At 40.8% G+C, this 21,997-nt stretch overlaps 1 protein-coding gene across 1 annotated transcript; it reads right to left on the minus strand.

Annotated features, from left to right (window-relative positions):
* Positions 1–484: 484 nt before the first annotated feature.
* Positions 485–15,915, minus strand: LOC134662960 (hepatocyte nuclear factor 3-beta-like). The gene is made up of 4 exons (XM_063519264.1): positions 15,552–15,915; positions 5,272–5,488; positions 2,042–2,117; positions 485–596 (listed from the first exon to the last, which is right to left on the minus strand). Exons 1-4 carry the CDS (start codon positions 15,818–15,820, stop codon positions 532–534), a joined length of 627 nt encoding a protein of 208 aa, XP_063375334.1. The 5' UTR covers positions 15,821–15,915; the 3' UTR covers positions 485–531.
* Between the last annotated feature and the right edge of the window lie 6,082 nt (positions 15,916–21,997).

The raw sequence follows: 21,997 nt of genomic DNA on the forward strand, positions 1-21,997 counted from the left end.
TTGTGTATTTTCTATACGAATTGGCGTAATATTAAACAAATGTTATACCTACTACCTACTCTTAGAGGCCAAGTTAAAATCCAACTTTATCCATTATTACAAAATGTTATTGATATCTGTGCATCTCGTTTCTAAATACCAATACAAATGCAAAATCAATAATAAAATAACAGATTAGAAGAATTGTTTAAAGTTCCAATACCTACGAGGTAGGCCTCCTAATTTATAAAAAAAAAACATTTATTTTTAATACGTATAGGTATGATATTAGGTATCCTAAATTGACACAGTTATAAAAACTACAGACACAGTTTCGTTTATGTTCTTCATAAATTATCTGATTCTTATTTTCTCTCATAGCTCAGCGACGCAAAATGGTATTTTTGAAAAACATAAACTTTTGTCACTTTTTATCGTAAAAAAAAATCTCAGGGGTTACCTAACCTATGTTGTTCTGTTATTTTTTTACCACTGTACGAAACTGGAGTTTGACTGTGGCGTCCAGTTGTGGTTCACGCAGGATTGAACCCATTAGTCTACTGTAATGAGTCCACACTCGCGAACTACCTGTTCTGTCGACACCGGGTTCAGAAACACTGAAAAAAAAAAGAAATGACCTTTCAATAATATGCTGTTATGTTCAGTCAGCAGCAGAAGTTGCTAAGCAGGTGAAGTGTTCAAAATTACTTTGACACGTTCTTATTCTCTTAACAATAAAGTCGCGTCAATATAATTTTGAATACATCGCCCGCTTAGCAACTTCTGCTGCTGACTGTTCAAAGCGGATTTTACTCGTAGTTGCTTTTACTGCATAGGATTTCTATTACATTGGAGATGATTCTATTCTTAGATAGAGAGACCATGATAAGTCGGAAAAGATTTTGATAGCACACGCAGTGCAAGTGCTATTTTAAAAGTCAAACTTCAATGATTATGACGTACAAATAACACTTGCGCTGCGTGTGCTATCAAAATCGTGGCAGACTCGTCTTAGTATTAGTGTAAGGCCTGAGTGGACGCTCGGAGCGGAGCGTTCAGCGGGGCGTGCAGCGTGGCGTCGGGCTCACAAGTGATTTGAGCAGCATGTACTAAGGCCGTTCCTATACGCTTGCATTTGTTTAACATGCACGCCGCACGCCCCGCTCCGCTGCACGCCCAACTCGAGCGTCCACTCAGGCCTCTTACACTCTAGTCTTTCTTCTTCCTCGCGTTGTCCCGGCATTTTGCCACGGCTCATGGGAGCCTGGGGTCCGCTTGGCAAATAATCCCAGTAATTGGCGTAGGCACTAATTTTACGAAAGCGACTGCCATCTGACCTTCCAACCCAGAGGGTAAACTAGACCCGTATTGGGATTAGTCCGGTTTCCTCATGATGTTTTCCTTCACTGGTAAATATCAAATGATATTTCGTACATAAGTTCCGAAAAACTCATTGGTACGAGCCGGGATTCGAACCCGCGACCTCCGGATTGCAAGTCGCACGCTTTTACCGCTAGGCCACCAGCGCTTCTTACACTCTGGTCTTTTATTCGGCAAAACGTGTTGCTATGGTTTTTACCGGTTGTTTAAATGAATTAATTGTAACTGGGAAGATTATAAGGAACAATGCATTTTTAAACCTTTAACTTTGTTCATTTGCGGTACAATAAATACATAAATTCAATGGGCATTGAAATTTCAATTTTTGGATCAAAATTTTCATAAAATTCATTTTCTATTAAATGTTTCCCTTGCCGCCGCCAATGCGTGACAGCAGTGAACGACGGTGACTTTTAGGTTACAAGATTTATTGAAATGTCAATGACAGGCGACAGGATTTCTTAGATGCCTGGGACTGTAGCAATTTTTGGCTGTCAAGTTTACGCTTTCGAATTAGATAGGTACGGAAAAGACGAAAATGTAAATAAACATCTTTTTCCTCCATCTTGTAACCGCCCAATTTCGCTAGCAATTTTTAAATAAAATATGCCGGCCAGGTACATTTGCCACGATGAGACTGAATATTGATGGGGCCAATAAATAAGCCTTAAAAATAACTCACTCGTACTGCCCGTGAATAAATCTTGATCAGCGATAATGCTGGCCGCTGCGATGGCCGCCTCGTCCAGGACTATAACCTGAAAAATAAAAACTTTATTTTTAATTTTCAATCAGTTTACAACCACTAGATGGCTCATTATAACCAAGATTTGATTTATTTCATGGCATTTAAATTATGTTTTGAAGATTATTACAATTAATAAATAGCCTTGAAGTGGCAGGAAACGGTTTCCGGACAATTTACATCATTTGAATTTGAAATTTGATTAATTAAAATCAAAACAAATCGAACAACTCAAAAGGACGTATGCCACTTGAAAGGATAGGTAATGTTAAATAAGTAAAGTGAAATTTAATATGAACAGATAGATAACTATAATGTAGCACTATTGATATCAGTATCACTAAAACATAACTACTTATAATTACATAAAATATAACTAAAGTTATAAATAATATAATTACAATCTAGGTATATCATTATACTATTATTACGTAATACTAAACAATAAACTATATAGCGTTCAGATCAATTATATTGTCTGCTTAGTATATTCCAACGACTGTTTATAATAATATTCCTGATAATGTAGAATCTAGTGGGAGGCAGTCTATTTTTTCATCGAATAGCGTTTAAAAATTTACGATTGTCATGGCGCTGTTTACAGAGGCCGGTGGTTTAAATTCGTTTAGCTTTAAAAGGTTCGGAATCCATAGTCTAGGAATCCTCTAGACGGAGTTTAGAGCAATTATTTCACGAAACCGATGCTGCCAAAAATACTGGGGTGCGGGGGACGAGGTGAGCGAGGTAAAGGTAGGTAAAGGTCTGTTCAAAGACACGGACGTCACACAAAGACACTTTGACTCAAAAATGGAGTAAACTACCGTATATTTGTGGCAGAGGGGGTAGCGCTACTATGCTCAGTCTGGAGGATGTCTTGTCTGTGTTCGGAATCGAACGTGTTTGGTAACTAAATAGAAGCAGATAAAATGGTTATTTGATTTGCAAAAAGCAGTTACAAAGAGCAGTAAATTTGTGCCCTAGGCCGGATATATTACTTAGATTCAAATTAATTTGAAATGCTTCTTAAATTTACTATTATTCGTTGATTTAAATCAATTTAAGAGCGAAGCATAGCGGCAACTTAGAGAGCGGTAAAAAACGTTAGGGTTCCGTAGCCAAAGGGTAAAAACAGGTTGTGGCGGACGGAGTTCTTCCAACGCTCGTCGTTCGCCTTGTGTCAAACTAGCCTAGTAACCATGGCAAGTCCAGGTTTATCCGATGAACCCCGGGTTAGTGGAATGGTGCAAGTGGCGCTAAGTAAAGTAAGTCATACCAACCTTGGGCATTCAAAAATGTGGGCTTCATGGACTTCCTCGTCCACCCGATGGTTTCTTAAAGGTAGTAGGTCAATGGCGTTGGCGGCGAGGGACCAGAGGTGCCCCGCTCCATGGGGGGCCCTCGCCCCATTCCTAAAGTGGGGGTTGATGGACAGGTTGTGGCGGACGGAGTTCTTCCAAAGCTCGTCGTTCGCCTTGTGTCAAACTGTACTAGTAACCATGGCAAGTCCAGGTATATCCGATTAACCCCGGGTTAGTGGAATGGTGCAAGTGGCGCTGTCAAGTAAGTCATACCAACCTTGGGGCATTCAAAGATGTGGGCTTCATGGATTTCCTCGTCCACCCGCTGGTTTCTTAAAGGTAGTAGGTCAATGGCACTGGCGGCGAGGGACCAGAGGTGCCCAGCGCCGTGGGGGGCCCTCGCCCCATTCCTAAAGTGGGGGTTGATGGACAGGTTGTGGCGGACGGAGTTCTTCCAACGCTCGTCGTTCGCCTTGTGTCAAACTGTACTAGTAACCATGGCAAGTCCAGGTTTATCCGATTAACCCCGGGTTAGTGGAATGGTGCAAGTGGCGCTAAGTCCAGTAAGTCATACCAACCTTGGGGCATTCAAAGATGTGCGCTTCATGGACTTCCTCGTCCACCCGATGGTTTCTTAAAGGTAGTAGGTCAATGGCGTTGGCGGCGAGGGACCAGAGGTGCCCCGCCCCATGGGGGGCCCTCGCCCCCTTCCTAAAGTGGGGGTTGATGGACAGGTTGTGGCGGACGGAGTTCTTCCAAAGCTCGTCGTTCGCCTTGTGTCAAACTGTACTAGTAACCATGGCAAGTCCAGGTTTATCCGATTAACCCCGGGTTAGTGGAATGGTGCAAGTGGCGCTGTCAAGTAAGTCATACCAACCTTGGAGCATTCAAAGATGTGGGCTTCATGAATTTCCTCGTCCACCCGCTGGTTTCTTAAAGGTAGTAGGTCAATGGCACTGGCGGCGAGGGACCAGAGGTGCCCAGCGCCGTGGGGGGCCCTCGCCCCATTCCTAAAGTGGGGGTTGATGGACAGGTTGTGGCGGACGGAGTTCTTCCAACGCTCGTCGTTCGCCTTGTGTCAAACTGTACTAGTAACCATGGCAAGTCCAGGTTTATCCGATTAACCCCGGGTTAGTGGAATGGTGCAAGTGGCGCTGTCAAGTAAGTCATACCAACCTTGGGGCATTCAAAGATGTGGGCTTCATGGATTTCCTCGTCCACCCGCTGGTTTCTTAAAGGTAGTAGGTCAATGGCATTGGCGGCGAGGGACCACAGGTGTCCAGCGCCGTGGGGGGCCCTCGCCCCATTCCTAAAGTGGGGGTTGATGGACAGGTTGTGGCGGACGGAGTTCTTCCAAAGCTCGTCGTTCGCCTTGTGTCAAACTGTACTAGTAACCATGGCAAGTCCAGGTTTATCCGATTAACCCCGGGTTAGTGGAATGGTGCAAGTGGCGCTGTCAAGTAAGTCATACCAATTTTAATAACAAAACTTCCGTGAGACAAAGACATAGTAAATATATTAAATACGTGAGTGACCCGTTTTTAATATATTTACTAAGTCATACCAACCTTGGGGCATTCAAAGATGTGGGCTTCATGGATTTCCTCGTCCACCCGCTGGTTTCTTAAAGGTAGTAGGTCAATGGCACTGGCGGCGAGGGACCAGAGGTGCCCAGCGCCGTGGGGGGCCCTCGCCCCATTCCTAAAGTGGGGGTTGATGGACAGGTTGTGGCGGACGGAGTTCTTCCAACGCTCGTCGTTCGCCTTGTGTCAAACTGTACTAGTAACCATGGCAAGTCCAGGTTTATCCGATTAACCCCGGGTTAGTGGAATGGTGCAAGTGGCGCTAAGTCCAGTAAGTCATACCAACCTTGGGGCATTCAAAGATGTGCGCTTCATGGACTTCCTCGTCCACCCGATGGTTTCTTAAAGGTAGTAGGTCAATGGCGTTGGCGGCGAGGGACCAGAGGTGCCCCGCGCCGTGGGGGGCCCTCGCCCCCTTCCTGAAGTGGGGGTTGATCGACAGGTTGTGGCGGACGGAGTTCTTCCAACGCTCGTCGTTCGCCTTGTAGTAGGGGAAGCGATCGCTGCGGAAAAGGGAGGCAATATGTGACGTTATCCATGAAAAGGGATCTTATTGTTGATGGCGCTTACGCGATTGTTAACAATGCTCCGATATAAATACAATGCCGCGCGACGCTGTGCGGCGTAAGCTCCATCGGCAATAAGGTCCCTTTTGATAGATAATGCCCCATATTATATAAACAGTTATTAGGCTTTAAGTGGGAGTTATAAACTTATGATATAAATATTAGGAAGTGCATTAAGGCAGAAAAAATGCTGAGTAATACCTACCTAAAGAAGTGAAAACTATACAATACAAACAATACAATACAAATCCTCTTTATTGCACAACCTCAGAATAAATGTACATGGAAACACAAATAATCGAGCTTTTCGCCCGAGATAGTGTTTTTTTTTTAATTTATAACATTTTGAAACCGTCAACACAACAAGATTGAGATTATATATTATAAAATTCAACATTGGACACAACTCCATTCAAACGTGTATTTATCAGTGAAAATAGCAAATTACTACAATTAAAAAAGATTTCTACTTGACCAGTTTATTGTTTGTGCACTATACCCATGAAAACAAACTGTCTAATGCCAAAACGGCATCACTTAACAACCCGTTCCCCTTGTAAACGCTTGTCGAGTACCCAAAATATCGTATATATATATAACGTCCCATCGTTAACGCGGTTAATTAATCATTTGGAAATCATATTACAACGAGATTCAGACTACCAGCAGTCAGTGAAATGTGTCGATGTTACGTGCGTATCACCATAGAGAAAAAAAATAATAGAGTGCTCACTCCATACATCAGTTTTGGTACCAAAAAAACTGTTATTTTGATAGTCGACATCTAGCATCGAGTAGCGGAATTATCAGTACTGCTGCTTGACAATAGATGTTGCACCGACCCAAAAGTCTAATGCTCAACAATTTTCAGCTAATAATATAACCGGATTAGCGGGAATTCTATTTTAAACTCCTGCTTTAATATTAGTTGTAAATTGTTGTTCAACGTGAGTCGCGACTCTAGTATCAGATAGCGGTACTGATAATAAAATTACGCTCTACGATGCTAGATGTCGACCACGAAAAGAATTGTCTTTTTGAAAGAAAGAAAAACAAGAAAAAAAAATACATTTATTTATGACAAACACAGATGACATAAAATAAATTAATTAAAAATTAAAAAGCACGACTGCAGTTTAAGAGCGAACTGAAAAGCTAAAAATAATTTTTAGTTGTGTTAGGTACTCAACTTAATGAATGTAAAATATAATATATAGGTAAGTGTTCTTTCAGGGTCGTAAACAGCAAACGGAAAAGTTTAGGCTCATTTAGGATCGTGACTGTACCTGCATATTTTATTTCGATTGCAGTCGGGGACCTTGATATATTGAATTTTTCCCATTCACAGGTCCCCGACTGCATCGAAATAAAATATACAGGTACCGTCACGACCCTAAATGAGCCTAAACTTTTCCGTTTGCTGTTTACGACCCTGAAAGAACACTTACCTATATATTATATTTTACATTCATTAAGTTGAGTACCTAACACAACTAAAAATTATTTTTAGCTTTTCAGTTCGCTCTTAAACTGCAGTCGTGCTTTTTAATTTTTAATTAATTTATTTTATTTTATACATTTTAGTGACCATACAAACCAACCACATTTTTTATATGATTTAAGGCACTTAAGTTGCTTCAAGGAGCTTTCATCATGTTGATATTTGATATGTTAGCATAAAACGTGCTTAAAAACCTAAATAGGTCGGACCCAAAAACCAGACGTATTGAAAAGTGATATGGCTTAATATCTCTGCAACTACATAATTATTTCCCATTAGTTGGCTTTCGGGCTTCGCAATTAAGATACTTAGGGAAGCTGCAGAAAACATGCACCTTTCTTACGTTCCGGGCCTTCGGTCCTACGCGAAGCTCGGCCTTCGGCCTTTGCAATTAAGAATCTTGGGGAAGCTACAGAAAACGTGCATCTTTCTTACGCTCTGGGCCTTCTGCCCTACGCGAAGGTCGGCCTTCGGCCTTCGCAATTAAGAAACTTGGAAAAGCTGCAGAAAGCGTGCACCTTTCTTACGCTCCGGGCCTTCGGCCCTACGCGAAGCTCGGCCTTCGGCCTTCACAATTAAGATACTTCGAGCTGCAGAAAGCGTGCACCTTTCTTACGCTCCGGGCCTTCGGCCCTACGCGAAACTCGGCCTTCGGCCTTCGCAATTAAGATTCTTGTGGAAGCTGCAGAAAGCGTGCACCTTTCTTACGCTCCGGGCCTTCGGCCCTACGCGAAGCTCGGCCTTCGGCCTTCACAATTAAGATACTTCGAGCTGCAGAAAGCGTGCACCTTTCTTACGCTCCGGGCCTTCGGCCCTACGCGAAACTCGGCCTTCGGCCTTCGCAATTAAGATTCTTGTGGAAGCTACAGAAAGCGTGCACCTTTCTTACGCTCTGGGCCTTCGGCCCTACGCGAAGGTCGGCCTTCGGCCTTCGCAGTTAAGAAACTTGGAAAAGCTGCAGAAAGCGTGCACCTTTCTTACGCTCCGGGCCTTCGGCCCTACGCGAAGCTCGGCCTTCGGCCTTCGCAATTAAGATACTTGGGGAAGCTGCAGAAAGCGTGCACCTTTCTTACGCTCCGGGCCTTCGGCCCTATGCGAAGCTCGGCATTCGGCCTTCGCAATTAAGATTCTTGGGGAAGCTGCAAAAAACGTGCACCTTTCTTACGCTCCGGGCCTTCGGCCCTACGCGAACCTTCGGCCTTCGCAATTAAGATACTTGGGGAAGCTGCAGAAGGCATGCACCTCTCTTACGCTCCGAGACTCCGGCCCTACGCGAAGCTCGGCCTTCGGTATTTACAATTAAGAAACTTGGGGAAACTGCAAAAAGCGTGCACCTTTCTTACGCTTCGGGCCTTCGGCCCTACGCGGAGCTCGGCCTTCGGCTTTCGTTATTAAAATACTCGTGGAAGTCACAGGAAGAGCCCATCTGTCTTAAGCTCCCAGTCTTTGCTTCTCGTAAAATATTGTTTCACAACAGTAGCACGTGTGCTCCGGGATTTGCAAAATTTGTCGTGCGAAATTAAAATCATCATCAAAGACCTGCCTTCTACAGTCATGATAATAGTGTCTTCTATTCAAAGTCTCAAGTTAAATCTTATAATAAACAGCACAATATTATGTTTATTCAGAGTACCTGAGCATTTCTCAAATAATTTGTACATTTCGATCACATCTTAGATTTCTATAAAAATTGGTATGCTGGTAAAGTACCTACATGAAGCTGAACAATTTCCACCATATTTCCCAAAATGTCCAAGAAAGTTTGTATGAAACATTCCTTTTTTGTTACCAAATGTGTAAGGAAATCTGGTTACCAGAAAAAATGTTCATGTAGGTACTTTACCAGCATACCAATTTTTATAGAAATCTAAGATGTGATCGAAATGTACAAATTATTTGAGAAATGCTCACCTAGTCAATCGTTCAAACCGTTCCTTTCGTATTTGACACTTTCGCAATTGAAAATAACGTAAGCGCCACGTATGACGTTGTCGTATATAGCTGCAAAGAGAAATGTCATTAGCGCGATGTAGAACATTTCGTATTTTCTATCCAACGATACAATTAAACATATAACTTATATATATTCATATGATCGCCTTAAAAAATCCTTTCTTTTAATATCCCATTCAATAGATTTAGACAATTCATTTATCTTTGCGTTATACTTATATTTTGTAAAATCTTGTCCTACCAAATGAATAGTTTAAACCATATTTTGTGTACAGTTTTAGAATCGTCTTTCAAAATCCTTTATTTTAATACCCAACTCGATAGGTTTATAAGTTTTATTTTTGTTTCGGTTGCACAATTTGCAATGCATAATCCGCCATATTGGTTTTGTGATGACGTCACATAGCCTATGTTACTCGGGATGACGTAAGGATTCCAATGATATCTCAAACACCTAAATCGGTTCAGGCACTTAGCTGTTACGGTGTAACAAAGAAACTTACATACCCACATACAAACATGAACCCTGAAAACAATACACTCTTTTTTTGGGGCAGTCGTGTAAAAAACATGTTGACAAATATACAATGTATAATCAAAATTAAAATGTAGGTATAACATTTAGAGCAAAATGCCATAAAAGGGTCACAACTCAGCATGTAGCTGGCAAAGCCAGCGCTGTTCTTCCGTTCAACGGAAGAACAGCGCTGGAACGCCTGGATGCGCCTGGGTCACAACGGAATCCGTTGTGACCCAGGCGCATCCAGGCGTTCCGTTGGTACCAAAACTGATGTATGGAGTGAGCACTCTATTCTTACTATATTTCTCTATGGTATCACGGACCCTTTACGCGCCGGTGGCACTTACACCTGCGCGAGTTTACTAATCGCCCCAATTTACCATCGCTTGTCCCCTCTCACCGATCACGCGGAACAGCTGGCCCTAGTACCTACATAAGGTGTATTCGGATTACAGATGTGCAAGTTGCGGAAAGTTTCCCTAAAATTCTATAAATTCTCGGAAATTTCATGAAACTTTCACTAGGAAATATGAGAAATTTAAATTTAAAATTGGAAAGTTTCAATTCTCATACAAAAATGTAAGAAATTTTCCGAATTTTTCCTACGTTAAATTTCCGAAACATTTCGCAATTTTGGAAAGTTTCCTTAGGCACATCAGTAATTCGGATAATTCCGAAAGGAATATAGGTAGCTCGAAAGAGTGGCGAATGGCGAATTCGGAAAAGGGATCTTTATTATAACGGAATACGAGTGATTTTTAAATAATTTCCGTCATCACACAATTTCCGAAATTAGAAGAATACGTGACGTCGTATCGTGTAATTGTGTTATGGCCTTAACTCGACCTACTACTCCAAATACGTAATAGTACATTACATACCTAGGGACCTCCCTACACCTGAATTCGTGAATGCTCCAGATTGCAGGTGTTTGTGGCCCGAACCGAAGGTGAGGGCCATAAATATGCGATCTGGGGCTTTACAAATTACCGCCCGTGGTTTGTCTAAAGTTTTACGTCTTGCCTTGGCCAGGAAGTGAGGCTTTCTCCTCGCGTAGCGGTGACGTAAATTAAATAAAGATAAGATGTATTCGGGTAATCTCCTAAAATTTCCTTTTAAATATAAAGATAAGGTGGGGAGTTAGGGCCAAACACAATTACACGATACGACGTCGTGTAATGTGTTATACATCATATGCATAGCACAGTTTTTTGGGCGTAATGGCTCCTCTACACGATGGACCAACGCCGGCCACTCCAAGGGACGCAGCCATGCGGTAGAATGAGATAGCAATATCATTTGCTCCCTCTAACGCATAAATGCGTCCCTTGGAGTGGCCGGCGTTGGCCCATCGTGTAGAGGAGCCATAAAACTTACCAGTGCTAGTGCTTAATTTCGAATTACGTGTTAACGATATTAAGCAATTTCTAAATTATAATAACAAATGTGACTCCTCCTCGAAGTAAACAATATTAATTAAGATAAGATCAAAGACATATGTAATAAGATGAATAAAGTCTAAGGAAAAAACCTGCCTCGACAATCAAGTAAAAGTCATTCTCGGATAGATGGCGCACACACCTTTGGCCTATGCTCGGCTAGATGGCGTTGACGACACCGTTTGATATTTAACAATTTTAACACATAGGTATCAGTGAAAGAACATGCACATTTTGATAGTTTTATACATTTTCGTTTTGAGTTTTAATCGTGTGTCTATAGATGACAGTAAATTTACTGTGACTACAAAATTTACTATGACAGGACCCCAATATACTATCTATTCTCTTTGTTAAGAGTGTTGATTCCTGTGGTATACCATGTCAGTCTCGCACTTATTAAGCCACCAAAAATCGTGTCTTTCCGGTTTTACACCATAAATCGTCTGCAATAGACGCAAAGGCAATGACAATGAAATTGCATACCTCTTCGATTTATTTTTATCGTTGTTCACAATTGTAAATATCCGACATCTGGCGTTGACTCTATATTGAATAATAATTAATAATATTGTAAAAGCTATAATATTTAAAAATTACATAACGGTACTGTCTTACGTCATTATTTTATAGACAAAGACTCATGTTTCACCTTGTCCTCGCACTTTTCAAACGTCATACCAAATTGCACCCGTCTAAATTGGGTATGGTGCAGTATGTGCCGCTCATAGGTGGTAGGATCCTAATAGATGTGTAAGATGTGGTTACGCGTGCGTCTGTGAGAGACAAAACATACGCAATCCGACACTATGATTGGTCGAATTTATTTATTGCCCACCATAATCCATACTAATTTACATGTGGTTTACGGTGGGGAATAAAAAAAAAGTGAAACTGTGACAAGGATAAACAATAATAACGCTTTTTGCTGCTACTCCTACTGAAAGATACATCCCGTTTGGTCACTTCCCCCCACCCCTCATGCCTGATCCAGATAAAATACTACATTCATGGTGCCGCTCTAAGTAGGTACTCAACAGAGGTTGAGTAAAAATTTCCAAAATCTCAATGAGAATAAACCCGCTTGTTGTTTGGCCTATCTTGTATCTGTTGCGATCGTGGCACGCTCCGATACATGGTGGCGAATCGATGCCGTACCTGGCACGGGCGGTATTGCACGTCATGTCATTCCCGGTATTGTGACGTGGCTTCAAGTCTTATTTCTTTGTTTATAACACATTTTATCTAGTCCTTTATATTCCTTCGGGAATGTTCCGCGAGGGCGTGGGCGAGGGCCCACTTCGCCCACGCCTACGCCATTGACCCCGAGCTTCAACAATATATCGCTCTTTAATACGGTCAACGTATGAAATATTGAAATATCGAAACAATAACATATTGTATTTTCACGCTTTGTCTGTGTCGATATAACATCTTGAATGTACGCATCATTGAATAAAATATTACTCCAGGTGATTATTAATAGTTATAAATAAATATGTTTCGCGCCCGTCGATATTAATAAAAGTCCCCTTTTCACGGCTCGGTAGCTTCTGAATCCAAGTATCAAATCAGTCTGATATGGGGCTTATCAACTTATACCGTGATTACAATTCTAATTTCACGTAATCACCGTGTCGGCGACGAATAAGTATGAAGGAGATTGGATATCATACCTTTTCGATGTGTTTATTGGAGGTGCGTATTATTGGAATATATTGTATCTTTTGATCTTAAGGAGAAAGATTAGTTTCGATAGTCGCTAGAGCCTCTCTTCGCTATTACCTATTAATTATGTTCACATTTTTTTTAAACCACGTCGGTGGCACACAAACGTACGGCCCGCCTGATGTTAAGCAACCATTGCAGCCCGGCTATGAGCGCATGCAACTCTAGTTGAATTACATGCGCGTTGCCGACGCTACAAGCTGACATGATTATTTTGTTTGACAAACAATGTCACCAATAAGTCATCTCAGTTGTAGGTCAAATTAGTCGAGTGTGCTCAGAGCATAAAAAGGTCAACGACGGCGTTGCATGAACAAGAGATTTCCTTTGACAATATTGGTCCTTTAGGACCCAAGGATGGATTTAAGAAGTGGAGCCACCCAGATTTTTGACGCAGGTGGGGGGTGGGGGGGTTTTAAGCGTCTGCGACGTCTGAGGTTAATACTCGTAATTCGGTTTAGTTTAGGTTCTAAGTCAAGTTTAGTATCATTTTCAACTAAATCAAAGATGTAGACATAGATTTCATCCAAATCGGTTCAGTGTTTATTGATTCCCCATACAATCCTACACCTTACCTTTCATTTTTAAGGGATTTTTTTGGGATAAAAATGTTCTTCCCCGATACTCAAACTATCTCTAAGTATACCAAATTTTATCTGAATCGGTTCGGCGGTTATTGAATCCCCATACAAATTTCCACCTCCCTTTTCACACCCTTAAGGGATTATTTTTGAGATTAAAAGCATCCTATGTTCTTCCCTTAGACTCAAACCATCTCTATACCAATTTTCAACTAAATTGGTTCAGCAGTTTAAGCATGAAGAGGAATTTAAAAAAGTCTTTTTTTTCATATTTTATGTGTTTTTATTTCGGAATGGTGTCATTATGATATTATTATCATAAATGAATTCGGCATCCCCGATTTATACGAAAACGATACCAAACTTGGCCTAGAAATTTACATCAAAAATCTTGGTGGCTCCGCTTCTTAAATCCATCATTGGGTCCTAAGGACCAATCCTGCCAAAGGAAATCTTTTGTTCATGTAACGCCGTCGTTTAGGGCCTACACTCTCGACTAAATAGGTAAGTACTTTTATTTATTCAATCCATTTGGATAACCATGGCCATATAGTTGACGGAGGTTGTTAAACTATTAAACATGTAGGTCATGCTCTATTCCTATCTAATACGTATAATAGACGGCGAGAAAATTGAATTGAAACCAGACCCGTCGAGTCTAGACCCAATATTTTATTTCTAGGCAGATTCTGACGAATTTCATTCCAAGTTACTTTGTTTCATTACTTAGGAATACCAAAATATTCGTTGTGAATATCAATGTATTACATGAAAGAGGGCATTTTGGCTACGTTTTTTAGGGTTCCGTACCCAAAGCCCAAAGGGTAAAAAACGGGACCCTATTACTAAGACTTCGCTGTCCTTCCGTCCGTCCGTCTGTCACCAGGCTGTATCTCATGAACCGCGATAGCTAGACAGTTGAAATTTTCACAAATGATGTATATCTGTTGCCGCTATAACAACAAATACTAAAAATAAAATAAAATAAATATTTAAGGGGGCTCCCATACAACAAACACGATTTTTTTGCTCTATTTTTTGTTGATGGTGCGGAATCCTCCGTGCGCGAGTCCTACTCGCACTTGGCCGGTTTTTACCTATAGTTTCACCCATGTGGAATTCGTTAAATTCATCATTGATCCTAGAGTCTTGACTAGAGATTGACTTAGAAGCTCTATTCAAACTTCTACCCACTTTTTATCCGCTTTATAAATATACACTTTCCGGGGAAAAAATATAGTAGGCATATTATTGTAAGTAGGTAGGTAGGCCGAATGCCGGACGACTTGTGGACCAAGTTAACCACGGAGTGGGAGCCCCACGAATCGGGGATCCGGCATACCTGGTCGGCGATGGCGGCCTAACTTGGACTCCTTATTGAGAGGCTGGCCAGATAAGGCACTAAACAAGACTAAACAGAGACGAGTAGGTAAAGAGGGGGTGGCCTTTACCCAGCGGTGGGATACAGTAGGCTCTGAATAAAAAAGTTAGGTACCTATATTTTAACTCTGTTAACTACCTGTGTTCTGTATTCCATTCAAATCCTGTAAGCCATATAGACGTGATTGAATATGAAATATTTAAAAAATACAGTGGTTTTCTACCAAACAGCTGTCTACATCTCATTCATAATAATGGTTGTCTTTTCCCATTAATAGTAACTAGACAAAGGCAGCTTTTAGGCATACAAGAAAATGTTTGCATGTGAGCAAACATTGTCTACTATAAAAGTAGTTTTTGTATGCATGTAAGTAAATATATTATAGTAAGTAGGTAGATAGGTAGGTAGGCCGAATGCCGGACGACTTGTGGACCAAGTTAACCACGGAGTGGGAGCCCCACGAATCGGGGATCCGGCATACCTGGTCGGCGATGGCGGCCTATCTTGGACTCCTTATTGAGAGGCTGGCCGGATAAGACTAAACAGAGACGAGTAGGTAAAGAGGGGGTGGCCTTTACCCAGCGGTGGGATACAGTAGGCTCTGAATAAAAAAGTTAGGTACCTATATTTTAACTCTGTTGACTACCTGTGTTCTGTATTCCATTCAAATCCTGTAAGCCATATAGACGTGATTGAATATGAAATATTTAAAAAATACCGAGGTTTTCTATCAAACAGCTGTCTACATCTCATTCATAATAATGGTCGTCTTTTCCCATTAATAGTAATTAGACATAGGCAGCTTTTAGGCATACAAGAAAATATTTGCAAGTGGGCAAACATTGCCTACTATGAAAGCAGTTTTTGTATGCATGTAAGTACATATAAAACACTTACGAGATCCATTGGTATATAGCAGACACCGTCAACTCTCCTTTCTCTCTCAACGCCCGTTCAATCAGCTCCGGATACGTATAGGGAGGCTTCCTTACCACCGTCGGTTCAGGATCCACATCAGGCTCATCTTCAGGCACTCTTACATTCACAAACTCATCTAGTCTAAAGTTAAGAAGCCACGCAAGACTGGCGCAATCATTGTCGTCGTCTGGCGGTGGTTTTATGAATTTTCTTCGCCGCCATTTCGATCTGTCAACAGGGCGAGCCATGTTTGTCAAAAGTCGTGGTTGCACTGAACGCCGTCGGGCTTGGAATCGAGGCGTTCCTATCCAACGTGCCAGGTCGCGCTATCGCGAGTTCGGCCTCTTTCGATGCAATGGTGCAGAAAGAAGTTTTTTTTTTAATAAATGTGCGCTATGTTTACGTTTCGGGGGAGTTATAATCTGTTTATTGATTTAGAGTCACTGTTGACTTGCGTAATAAATGTAATAATTTATGACGTTATTAAAATTTATACACGCACTAAAGTGTCATTTAATAGAACTTGCGAACTATGTAAACAAAAGTTACTAGTAATTTGACATTTAGTGTCAATTTTAGTATGGCGGTTTGTTTACATAGTTAGCAAGTTCTATTGAGTGACACTTTACAAGACGCATTAAGAAGCTATTAATAATCCTTTGTATTAATCTTTTGTCTTAATCTCTCATTCTGACTTAGTATTTTTAAGAAAGGGATAAAACAAATTAATTTATAGGTACGTATTTGTATTAAGATTGAAACTTTACAAAGTTTTATGAATAATTAGATATTATTTGACTAAATAGTAATAAAAGATTCATTAAGCATTAAGTCCGCCTTTTGCACGTTCATTTTGTATTTTGTGTACCTATTAAAGTTTAAATAAATAAACATGAAGTTATGTAGGGGAAGGACAAAATCAGACATATGGTATAAAATACTAGTAATTACTAGTTTTTGCTCCTAGTTTACTGTTAAATTATATTATATCATGGCTCAAAATACATACATTCATCTCCTGGCTTGAGCGGCAATTAAAATAGCTTTTTTTTTATAGAAACTCAATATTTTGTCTGCAATGAAAAACTGATGGTAGGTAGGTATTCGATCATCATTAAAATGTATCAACTTCGCCAGGTTGTTCATTAATTAAAATACCATGAGGCGTAATCAGATAGTAATTTCTTGTAATCAAACGGTTATTATTATATATATATATATATATATGTCGGCGACAGATGGTCCCGATGGCGGTGGGCGCGTGGGGGTAGTACCTAGATGTATTACTTCACAGCCAAAATAGTAGGTATGCTACCAACGCATGAAATAAACATTCAGACTCGTTACCCATACTAGTGCCTACTATATTTTAGTACTAAATAATCAAAACGACCAATCACTATTCCAAAATTATTTGAATCAAAATAAAAAGATCACATGAAACCGTTCAAATCTTTATTTTACAAAAGTAAGCTTCTAATGGCACATAAGAAATCAAAATAACACTTGGAATATAACACTTAGCTAAACGGTTAAAGAACGTGAGAATCTATAAGCTTTCAGCATAATCCTTCAGGTATAAGCCTTCAGGAACGTAGCGAATTAGGCACGAGCTTGGCTAACGTCCGATCTCTAGCGCGGTCCGATCAAGAAGAAGGAAGCCAGTCCCAGCGGCGGAGCCAACCGCTCCCGCCTCCAATTCAAGTTGGCAAACCTGCCTGACCAGTCTACCAACATAACGACAAAAATGCCTGCTCGTGCCTACGTTCACTCAAGATACCCCTCTTGACGTTCCAAAGCCTTCTACCAGTCATTTTCGTTCAACAATACACCAATAGATGGCGGATTATACTCTCTGCGCAACTTTATTATTTCGTTACAAGCAAATAATACGTAGCCAAACATTGCTAATCGATTTTATACAGGCGTCTAACTATGAACTGTAATGCTGCAATACGTCTTTCTGGTGTCTCGCTCCGACATATATATATATTATTATTAAAGTTTAGGCTCACTTAGGATCGTCACTGTACCTGTATATTTTATTTCAATTGCAGTCGGGGACCTTGATGTAGGTATTAAAATTTTCCCCCGACTGCAATCAAAATAAAATATACAGGTACAGTGACGATCCTAAATGAGCCTAAACTTTTGCATTTGCTGTTTATAACCCTGAATGAACACTTATATTCTAATGTACATTCATTAAGTTGAGTAACTAACATAACTAAAATTATTTTTAGCTTTTCACTTAGCTTTTAAACTGCAGTCGTGTTTTTTAATTTTTAATTAATTATTTTTATTTTATACATTTTAGTGATCATACAAACTACTATTTTTATGATTTAATTTAAGGCTATGTAGTTCCTTCAAGGAGATTTCATCATGCTGATTTTTGATATGTTACTATGAAACGTGCTCGATAACCTAAATAGGTCGGACCCAAAAACCAGACGTATTGAAAAGTGCTAGAGCTCTATCTCTGCAACTACATATTTCCTATAATATCTTTAATACCGCATAATTATAATACCGATATTTAGATAATAATATATGTACATGGTAGCCATTACTCAGAATTGCATTTACCTAATGCTGATACAGATGACGCGCTGATTTATTCGGATCTAAAGTAACACTCGTGGAGTTTACGTGATTACCTCCTCATCAGTTAATCAACGGATTTGAGCGTAAAATGTGGCATCTGATAGATATTACTGCGATTTAGGTTAATAGTACCAGCATAAAATATGTGGGCTTATAGCGAGCTGTAAAAGTTCCTTCGACCCTTTGTGGAGCTCCGTCTTCGGCCTTTATCATTTAGATACTTGTAATATATTTCTGTGTTTGAAGAACTAGTAACTTAGTAAGCATGGACGCGAACTTGCGTGGAAACGATCCTCTCTCGGTCGCTTCGAGCTGTCTGCCCCTAATTGGAGCTTTGGCCTTCGCCTTCGCTATTAAGAAACTTGGGGAAGTTCCAAAAAGCACGCACCTGCTTTACGCTCCGGGTCTTCGGCTCTACGCGGAACTCAGCCTTCGTAATTAAGATGCTTGGGAAAGTTGGAAGCACGCACCAATCCTGGCTCCGGGCCTTCAGCCCGACTCGGAGCTCGGCCTTCGGCCTTTGCAATTAAGAAACTTGAGGTAGTTCCAAAGACCACGCACCTGGCTCAAGCTCCGGGCCTTACGGCCCTATTACGCGGAGCTCGTCCTTCGAAATTAAGATGCTTGGGGAAGTTGGAAGCGCGTACCGAGCCTGGCTAAGGGCCTTCGGCCCTACGCGGAGCTCGGCCTTCGGCCTTCGCAATTAAGAAACTTGGGGAAGATACAAAAAGCTCGCACCTGACTTACGCTCCGGGCCTTACAGCCCTACGCGGAGCTCGACCTTCGGAATTAAGATGCTTGGGGAAGTTATAAGCGCGCACCGAGCCTGGCTCCGGGCCTTCGGCCCTACTCGGAGCTCGGCCTTCGGCCTTCGCAATTAAGAAACTTGGGGAAGATACAGAAATCACGCACCTGGCTTACGCTCTGGGCCTTACGGCCCTACGCGGAGCTCGGCCTTCGGCCTTCTCAATTAAGAAACTTGGGGATCTTACAAAAAGCACGCACCTGGCTTACGCTCCGGGCCTTACGTTACGGCCCTACACGGAGCTCGGCCTTCGGTGTTAAGATGCTTGGGGAAGTTGGAAGCGCGCACCGAGCCTGGCTCCGGGCCTTCGGCCCTACGCGGAGCTCGGCCTTCAGCTCCCACGGCTCATATATGAGCCAGAACGCTTACGGTGACGTCATATCGTGGGATTCGACAGGTTAAGAAACTTGGGGAACTTACAAAAAGCACGCACCTGGCTTACGCTCCGGGCCTTACGGCCCTACGCGGAGCTCGGCCTTCGGAATTGAGATGCTTGGGGAAGTTGGAAGTGCGCACTGAGCCTGGCTAAGGGCCTTCGGCCCTACGCGGAGCTCGGCCTTCGGCCTTCGCAATTAAGAAACTTGGGGAAGATACAAAAAGCACGCACCTGCCTTACGCTCCAGTCCTTCGGCCCTGCGAGGAGCTCGGCTTTCGGCCTTTGCAATTAGAATACTGTCTTGGGGATGTTGTATAAAGCGCGCACCGGGTCTGTCTTACGCCCCGGGCCTTCGTGTAGGGTATGCAGCTCGGCCTTTGGCCTTTGAAGAAATATAGATTTTTACAAAAAAAAATAGGTTATTAATGACACTTTCACACTCTTTTCTGTCAAAGTCGGTGCAGAGTTAGCTTAGACGGACTCTATAATCGTATCGATTAATAAATATAAGTTATATGTACACATTGCGATTCCATTAGCGCAATTTGGAACATAGGTATTTGGCTGCTTTTAAAACATGTGTTAAAAACTTTAAGTAGTATAATGTAATATGTACTATATTATGTTTTTTTTATGATCGGCGGTGAAAACCTTCCTTTTATTATCCGATTCAATAATAATAAATGGTTTAATGGGATTTGCTTTTCTTAACATATTTTGAAAGTTCTTACTTTCTCAAAATTAGACTTAAACCAACATGTCGCATATATATTATTGCTCGTCTTTCAAAGCTCTACATTTTGATACCCTACTTGATAGGTTTGCAAGATGTTTTTTTCTTAAGGTTGCGTAATATGACGTATTAAGTCCGCCATATTGATTTTGTAATGACGTCACACAGCCTATGTCACCCGGAATGACGTAAGGATTCTAATGATATATCATACATCTAAATCGGTTAAGGCATTCTGAAGTTATCGTGGAATAAAGAAACTCACATAAATACTTAAATATATACATACAAACATGAACGCTGAAAACAATACACTCTTTTTGTTTGGGCAGTCGTGTAAAAAAAGGTGCAAGTCTCGCAAAGCTTCTACGACAAAAAAGTTTTGAGATGTAATGTGAGACCAAGTCGGTTATTTTAATCAGTGCCAGGAGGTGTTAAAACCGTATCAATAAGATATCTTTAATTTGTAATACGTGTAATGACTTGGCCATCGCATAGCTGCACAATGACATAAGGATCATCGTCACCTATTAAAAATAATTCTAATTGAACATAACGCTAGCCCTAATTGCAGTTTGAGCATTAGGTACACATAGGTACGAGTAAATCATTATGTGCGATTGCCAAGTCATTATATGAAACAGCAGATAATAAAAATTTATTTGGAGCCTGTCGTGTCTCACTGCTGGGCAAAGGCCTCCCCCCAATGAAAAAAACAGCTTAATAAGTATCAAGAAGTTGCTTAAATTTACAAATGTTTAATAAATACTTTGCTTGTCATTAAAACTTATACATTAGTTTTCCTGTAATACTAGACTACTTATACATTGGAGGGTTTATAATACATTTCAGAAACCTGACTTTACCTAAGTGGACAGAAAGTTAGCCCAATCAAAGCCTCTCGAACTCCAAATAATGCACGATAACTTTGCCAATGCTTTACAGAGAGTTTGCTTCAGTTTAATAGAACTACTCGGAATATAGGGAGTATTATTCATTTACATCCATTTTGTATATTTATCATACGAAATTACATAAATAACACCTGCCCTCAGACTCTATATAGAATGTGTTTTTATTGAATTCCGTTAACTTCGGGGTATGGTTAAGTACGTTTAAGAGAACTAAATGGCGAAGTTAATTTTCAAAATTTTTTTTTTATTAAAACAAAAAAAAAACAAGTTTTAAAAGTAATTAAATGTAGCATATAGAGTTGTTGTAACACGGGCATTACATTTAACTCAACCAAACAATTGAAATCTGTGACATATCACTGTCATTGCGAACATTGATCGACCGAGATTGCACTTAAGTTTAGTAGCAAATGTATGAACTCATTCTAAACACTAATCAATAATATGTAAACCGGCCCTAAGGCAAGTGTACACGCTTGTAGAGGCCTTATAGGAAAAAAATAAATTATTGATTATCTCCGAAATGGAGTTAATAGGAATATCGGTGTCTTTGAGAAAGTTACTTGATTTAAGCTCAGGAATGCACCCTTGAAATTAACGGAAATAAAAAAAAAACACGGTGTAGAATATAGATCCGCCCTTTGACGCCCCTCTCCCTGCAATTTTTAGAATAGAATATTTTTTATTCGTAAACACACTCAAGACAATTCACACAAGAAAACGTAGATAGAATGAAGTGCCACGAAATGGCCTCATCTCAGCATATTGCTGGCGACTTCCAGCACTGATCTTCCGATGAGAGCATCAAGTGAGCAGAATTACGGCAGGTAATAGACAAAGATAAAAGAGATATAAAATAACATACAAACAATTTAATATATGCGTCTCGTTCCCACTTAGGGTCTCCCCATACTTATCGACGCGGATTCGGCGAAAGCCGATAGTAAACAGCATAAACAGTTAAGGTTCGGTTCGGCTCCGTTCGGCCGT

Source organism: Cydia amplana, chromosome 3, assembly GCF_948474715.1.
Source record: "Cydia amplana chromosome 3, ilCydAmpl1.1, whole genome shotgun sequence".
Taxonomy (NCBI): domain Eukaryota; kingdom Metazoa; phylum Arthropoda; class Insecta; order Lepidoptera; family Tortricidae; genus Cydia; species Cydia amplana.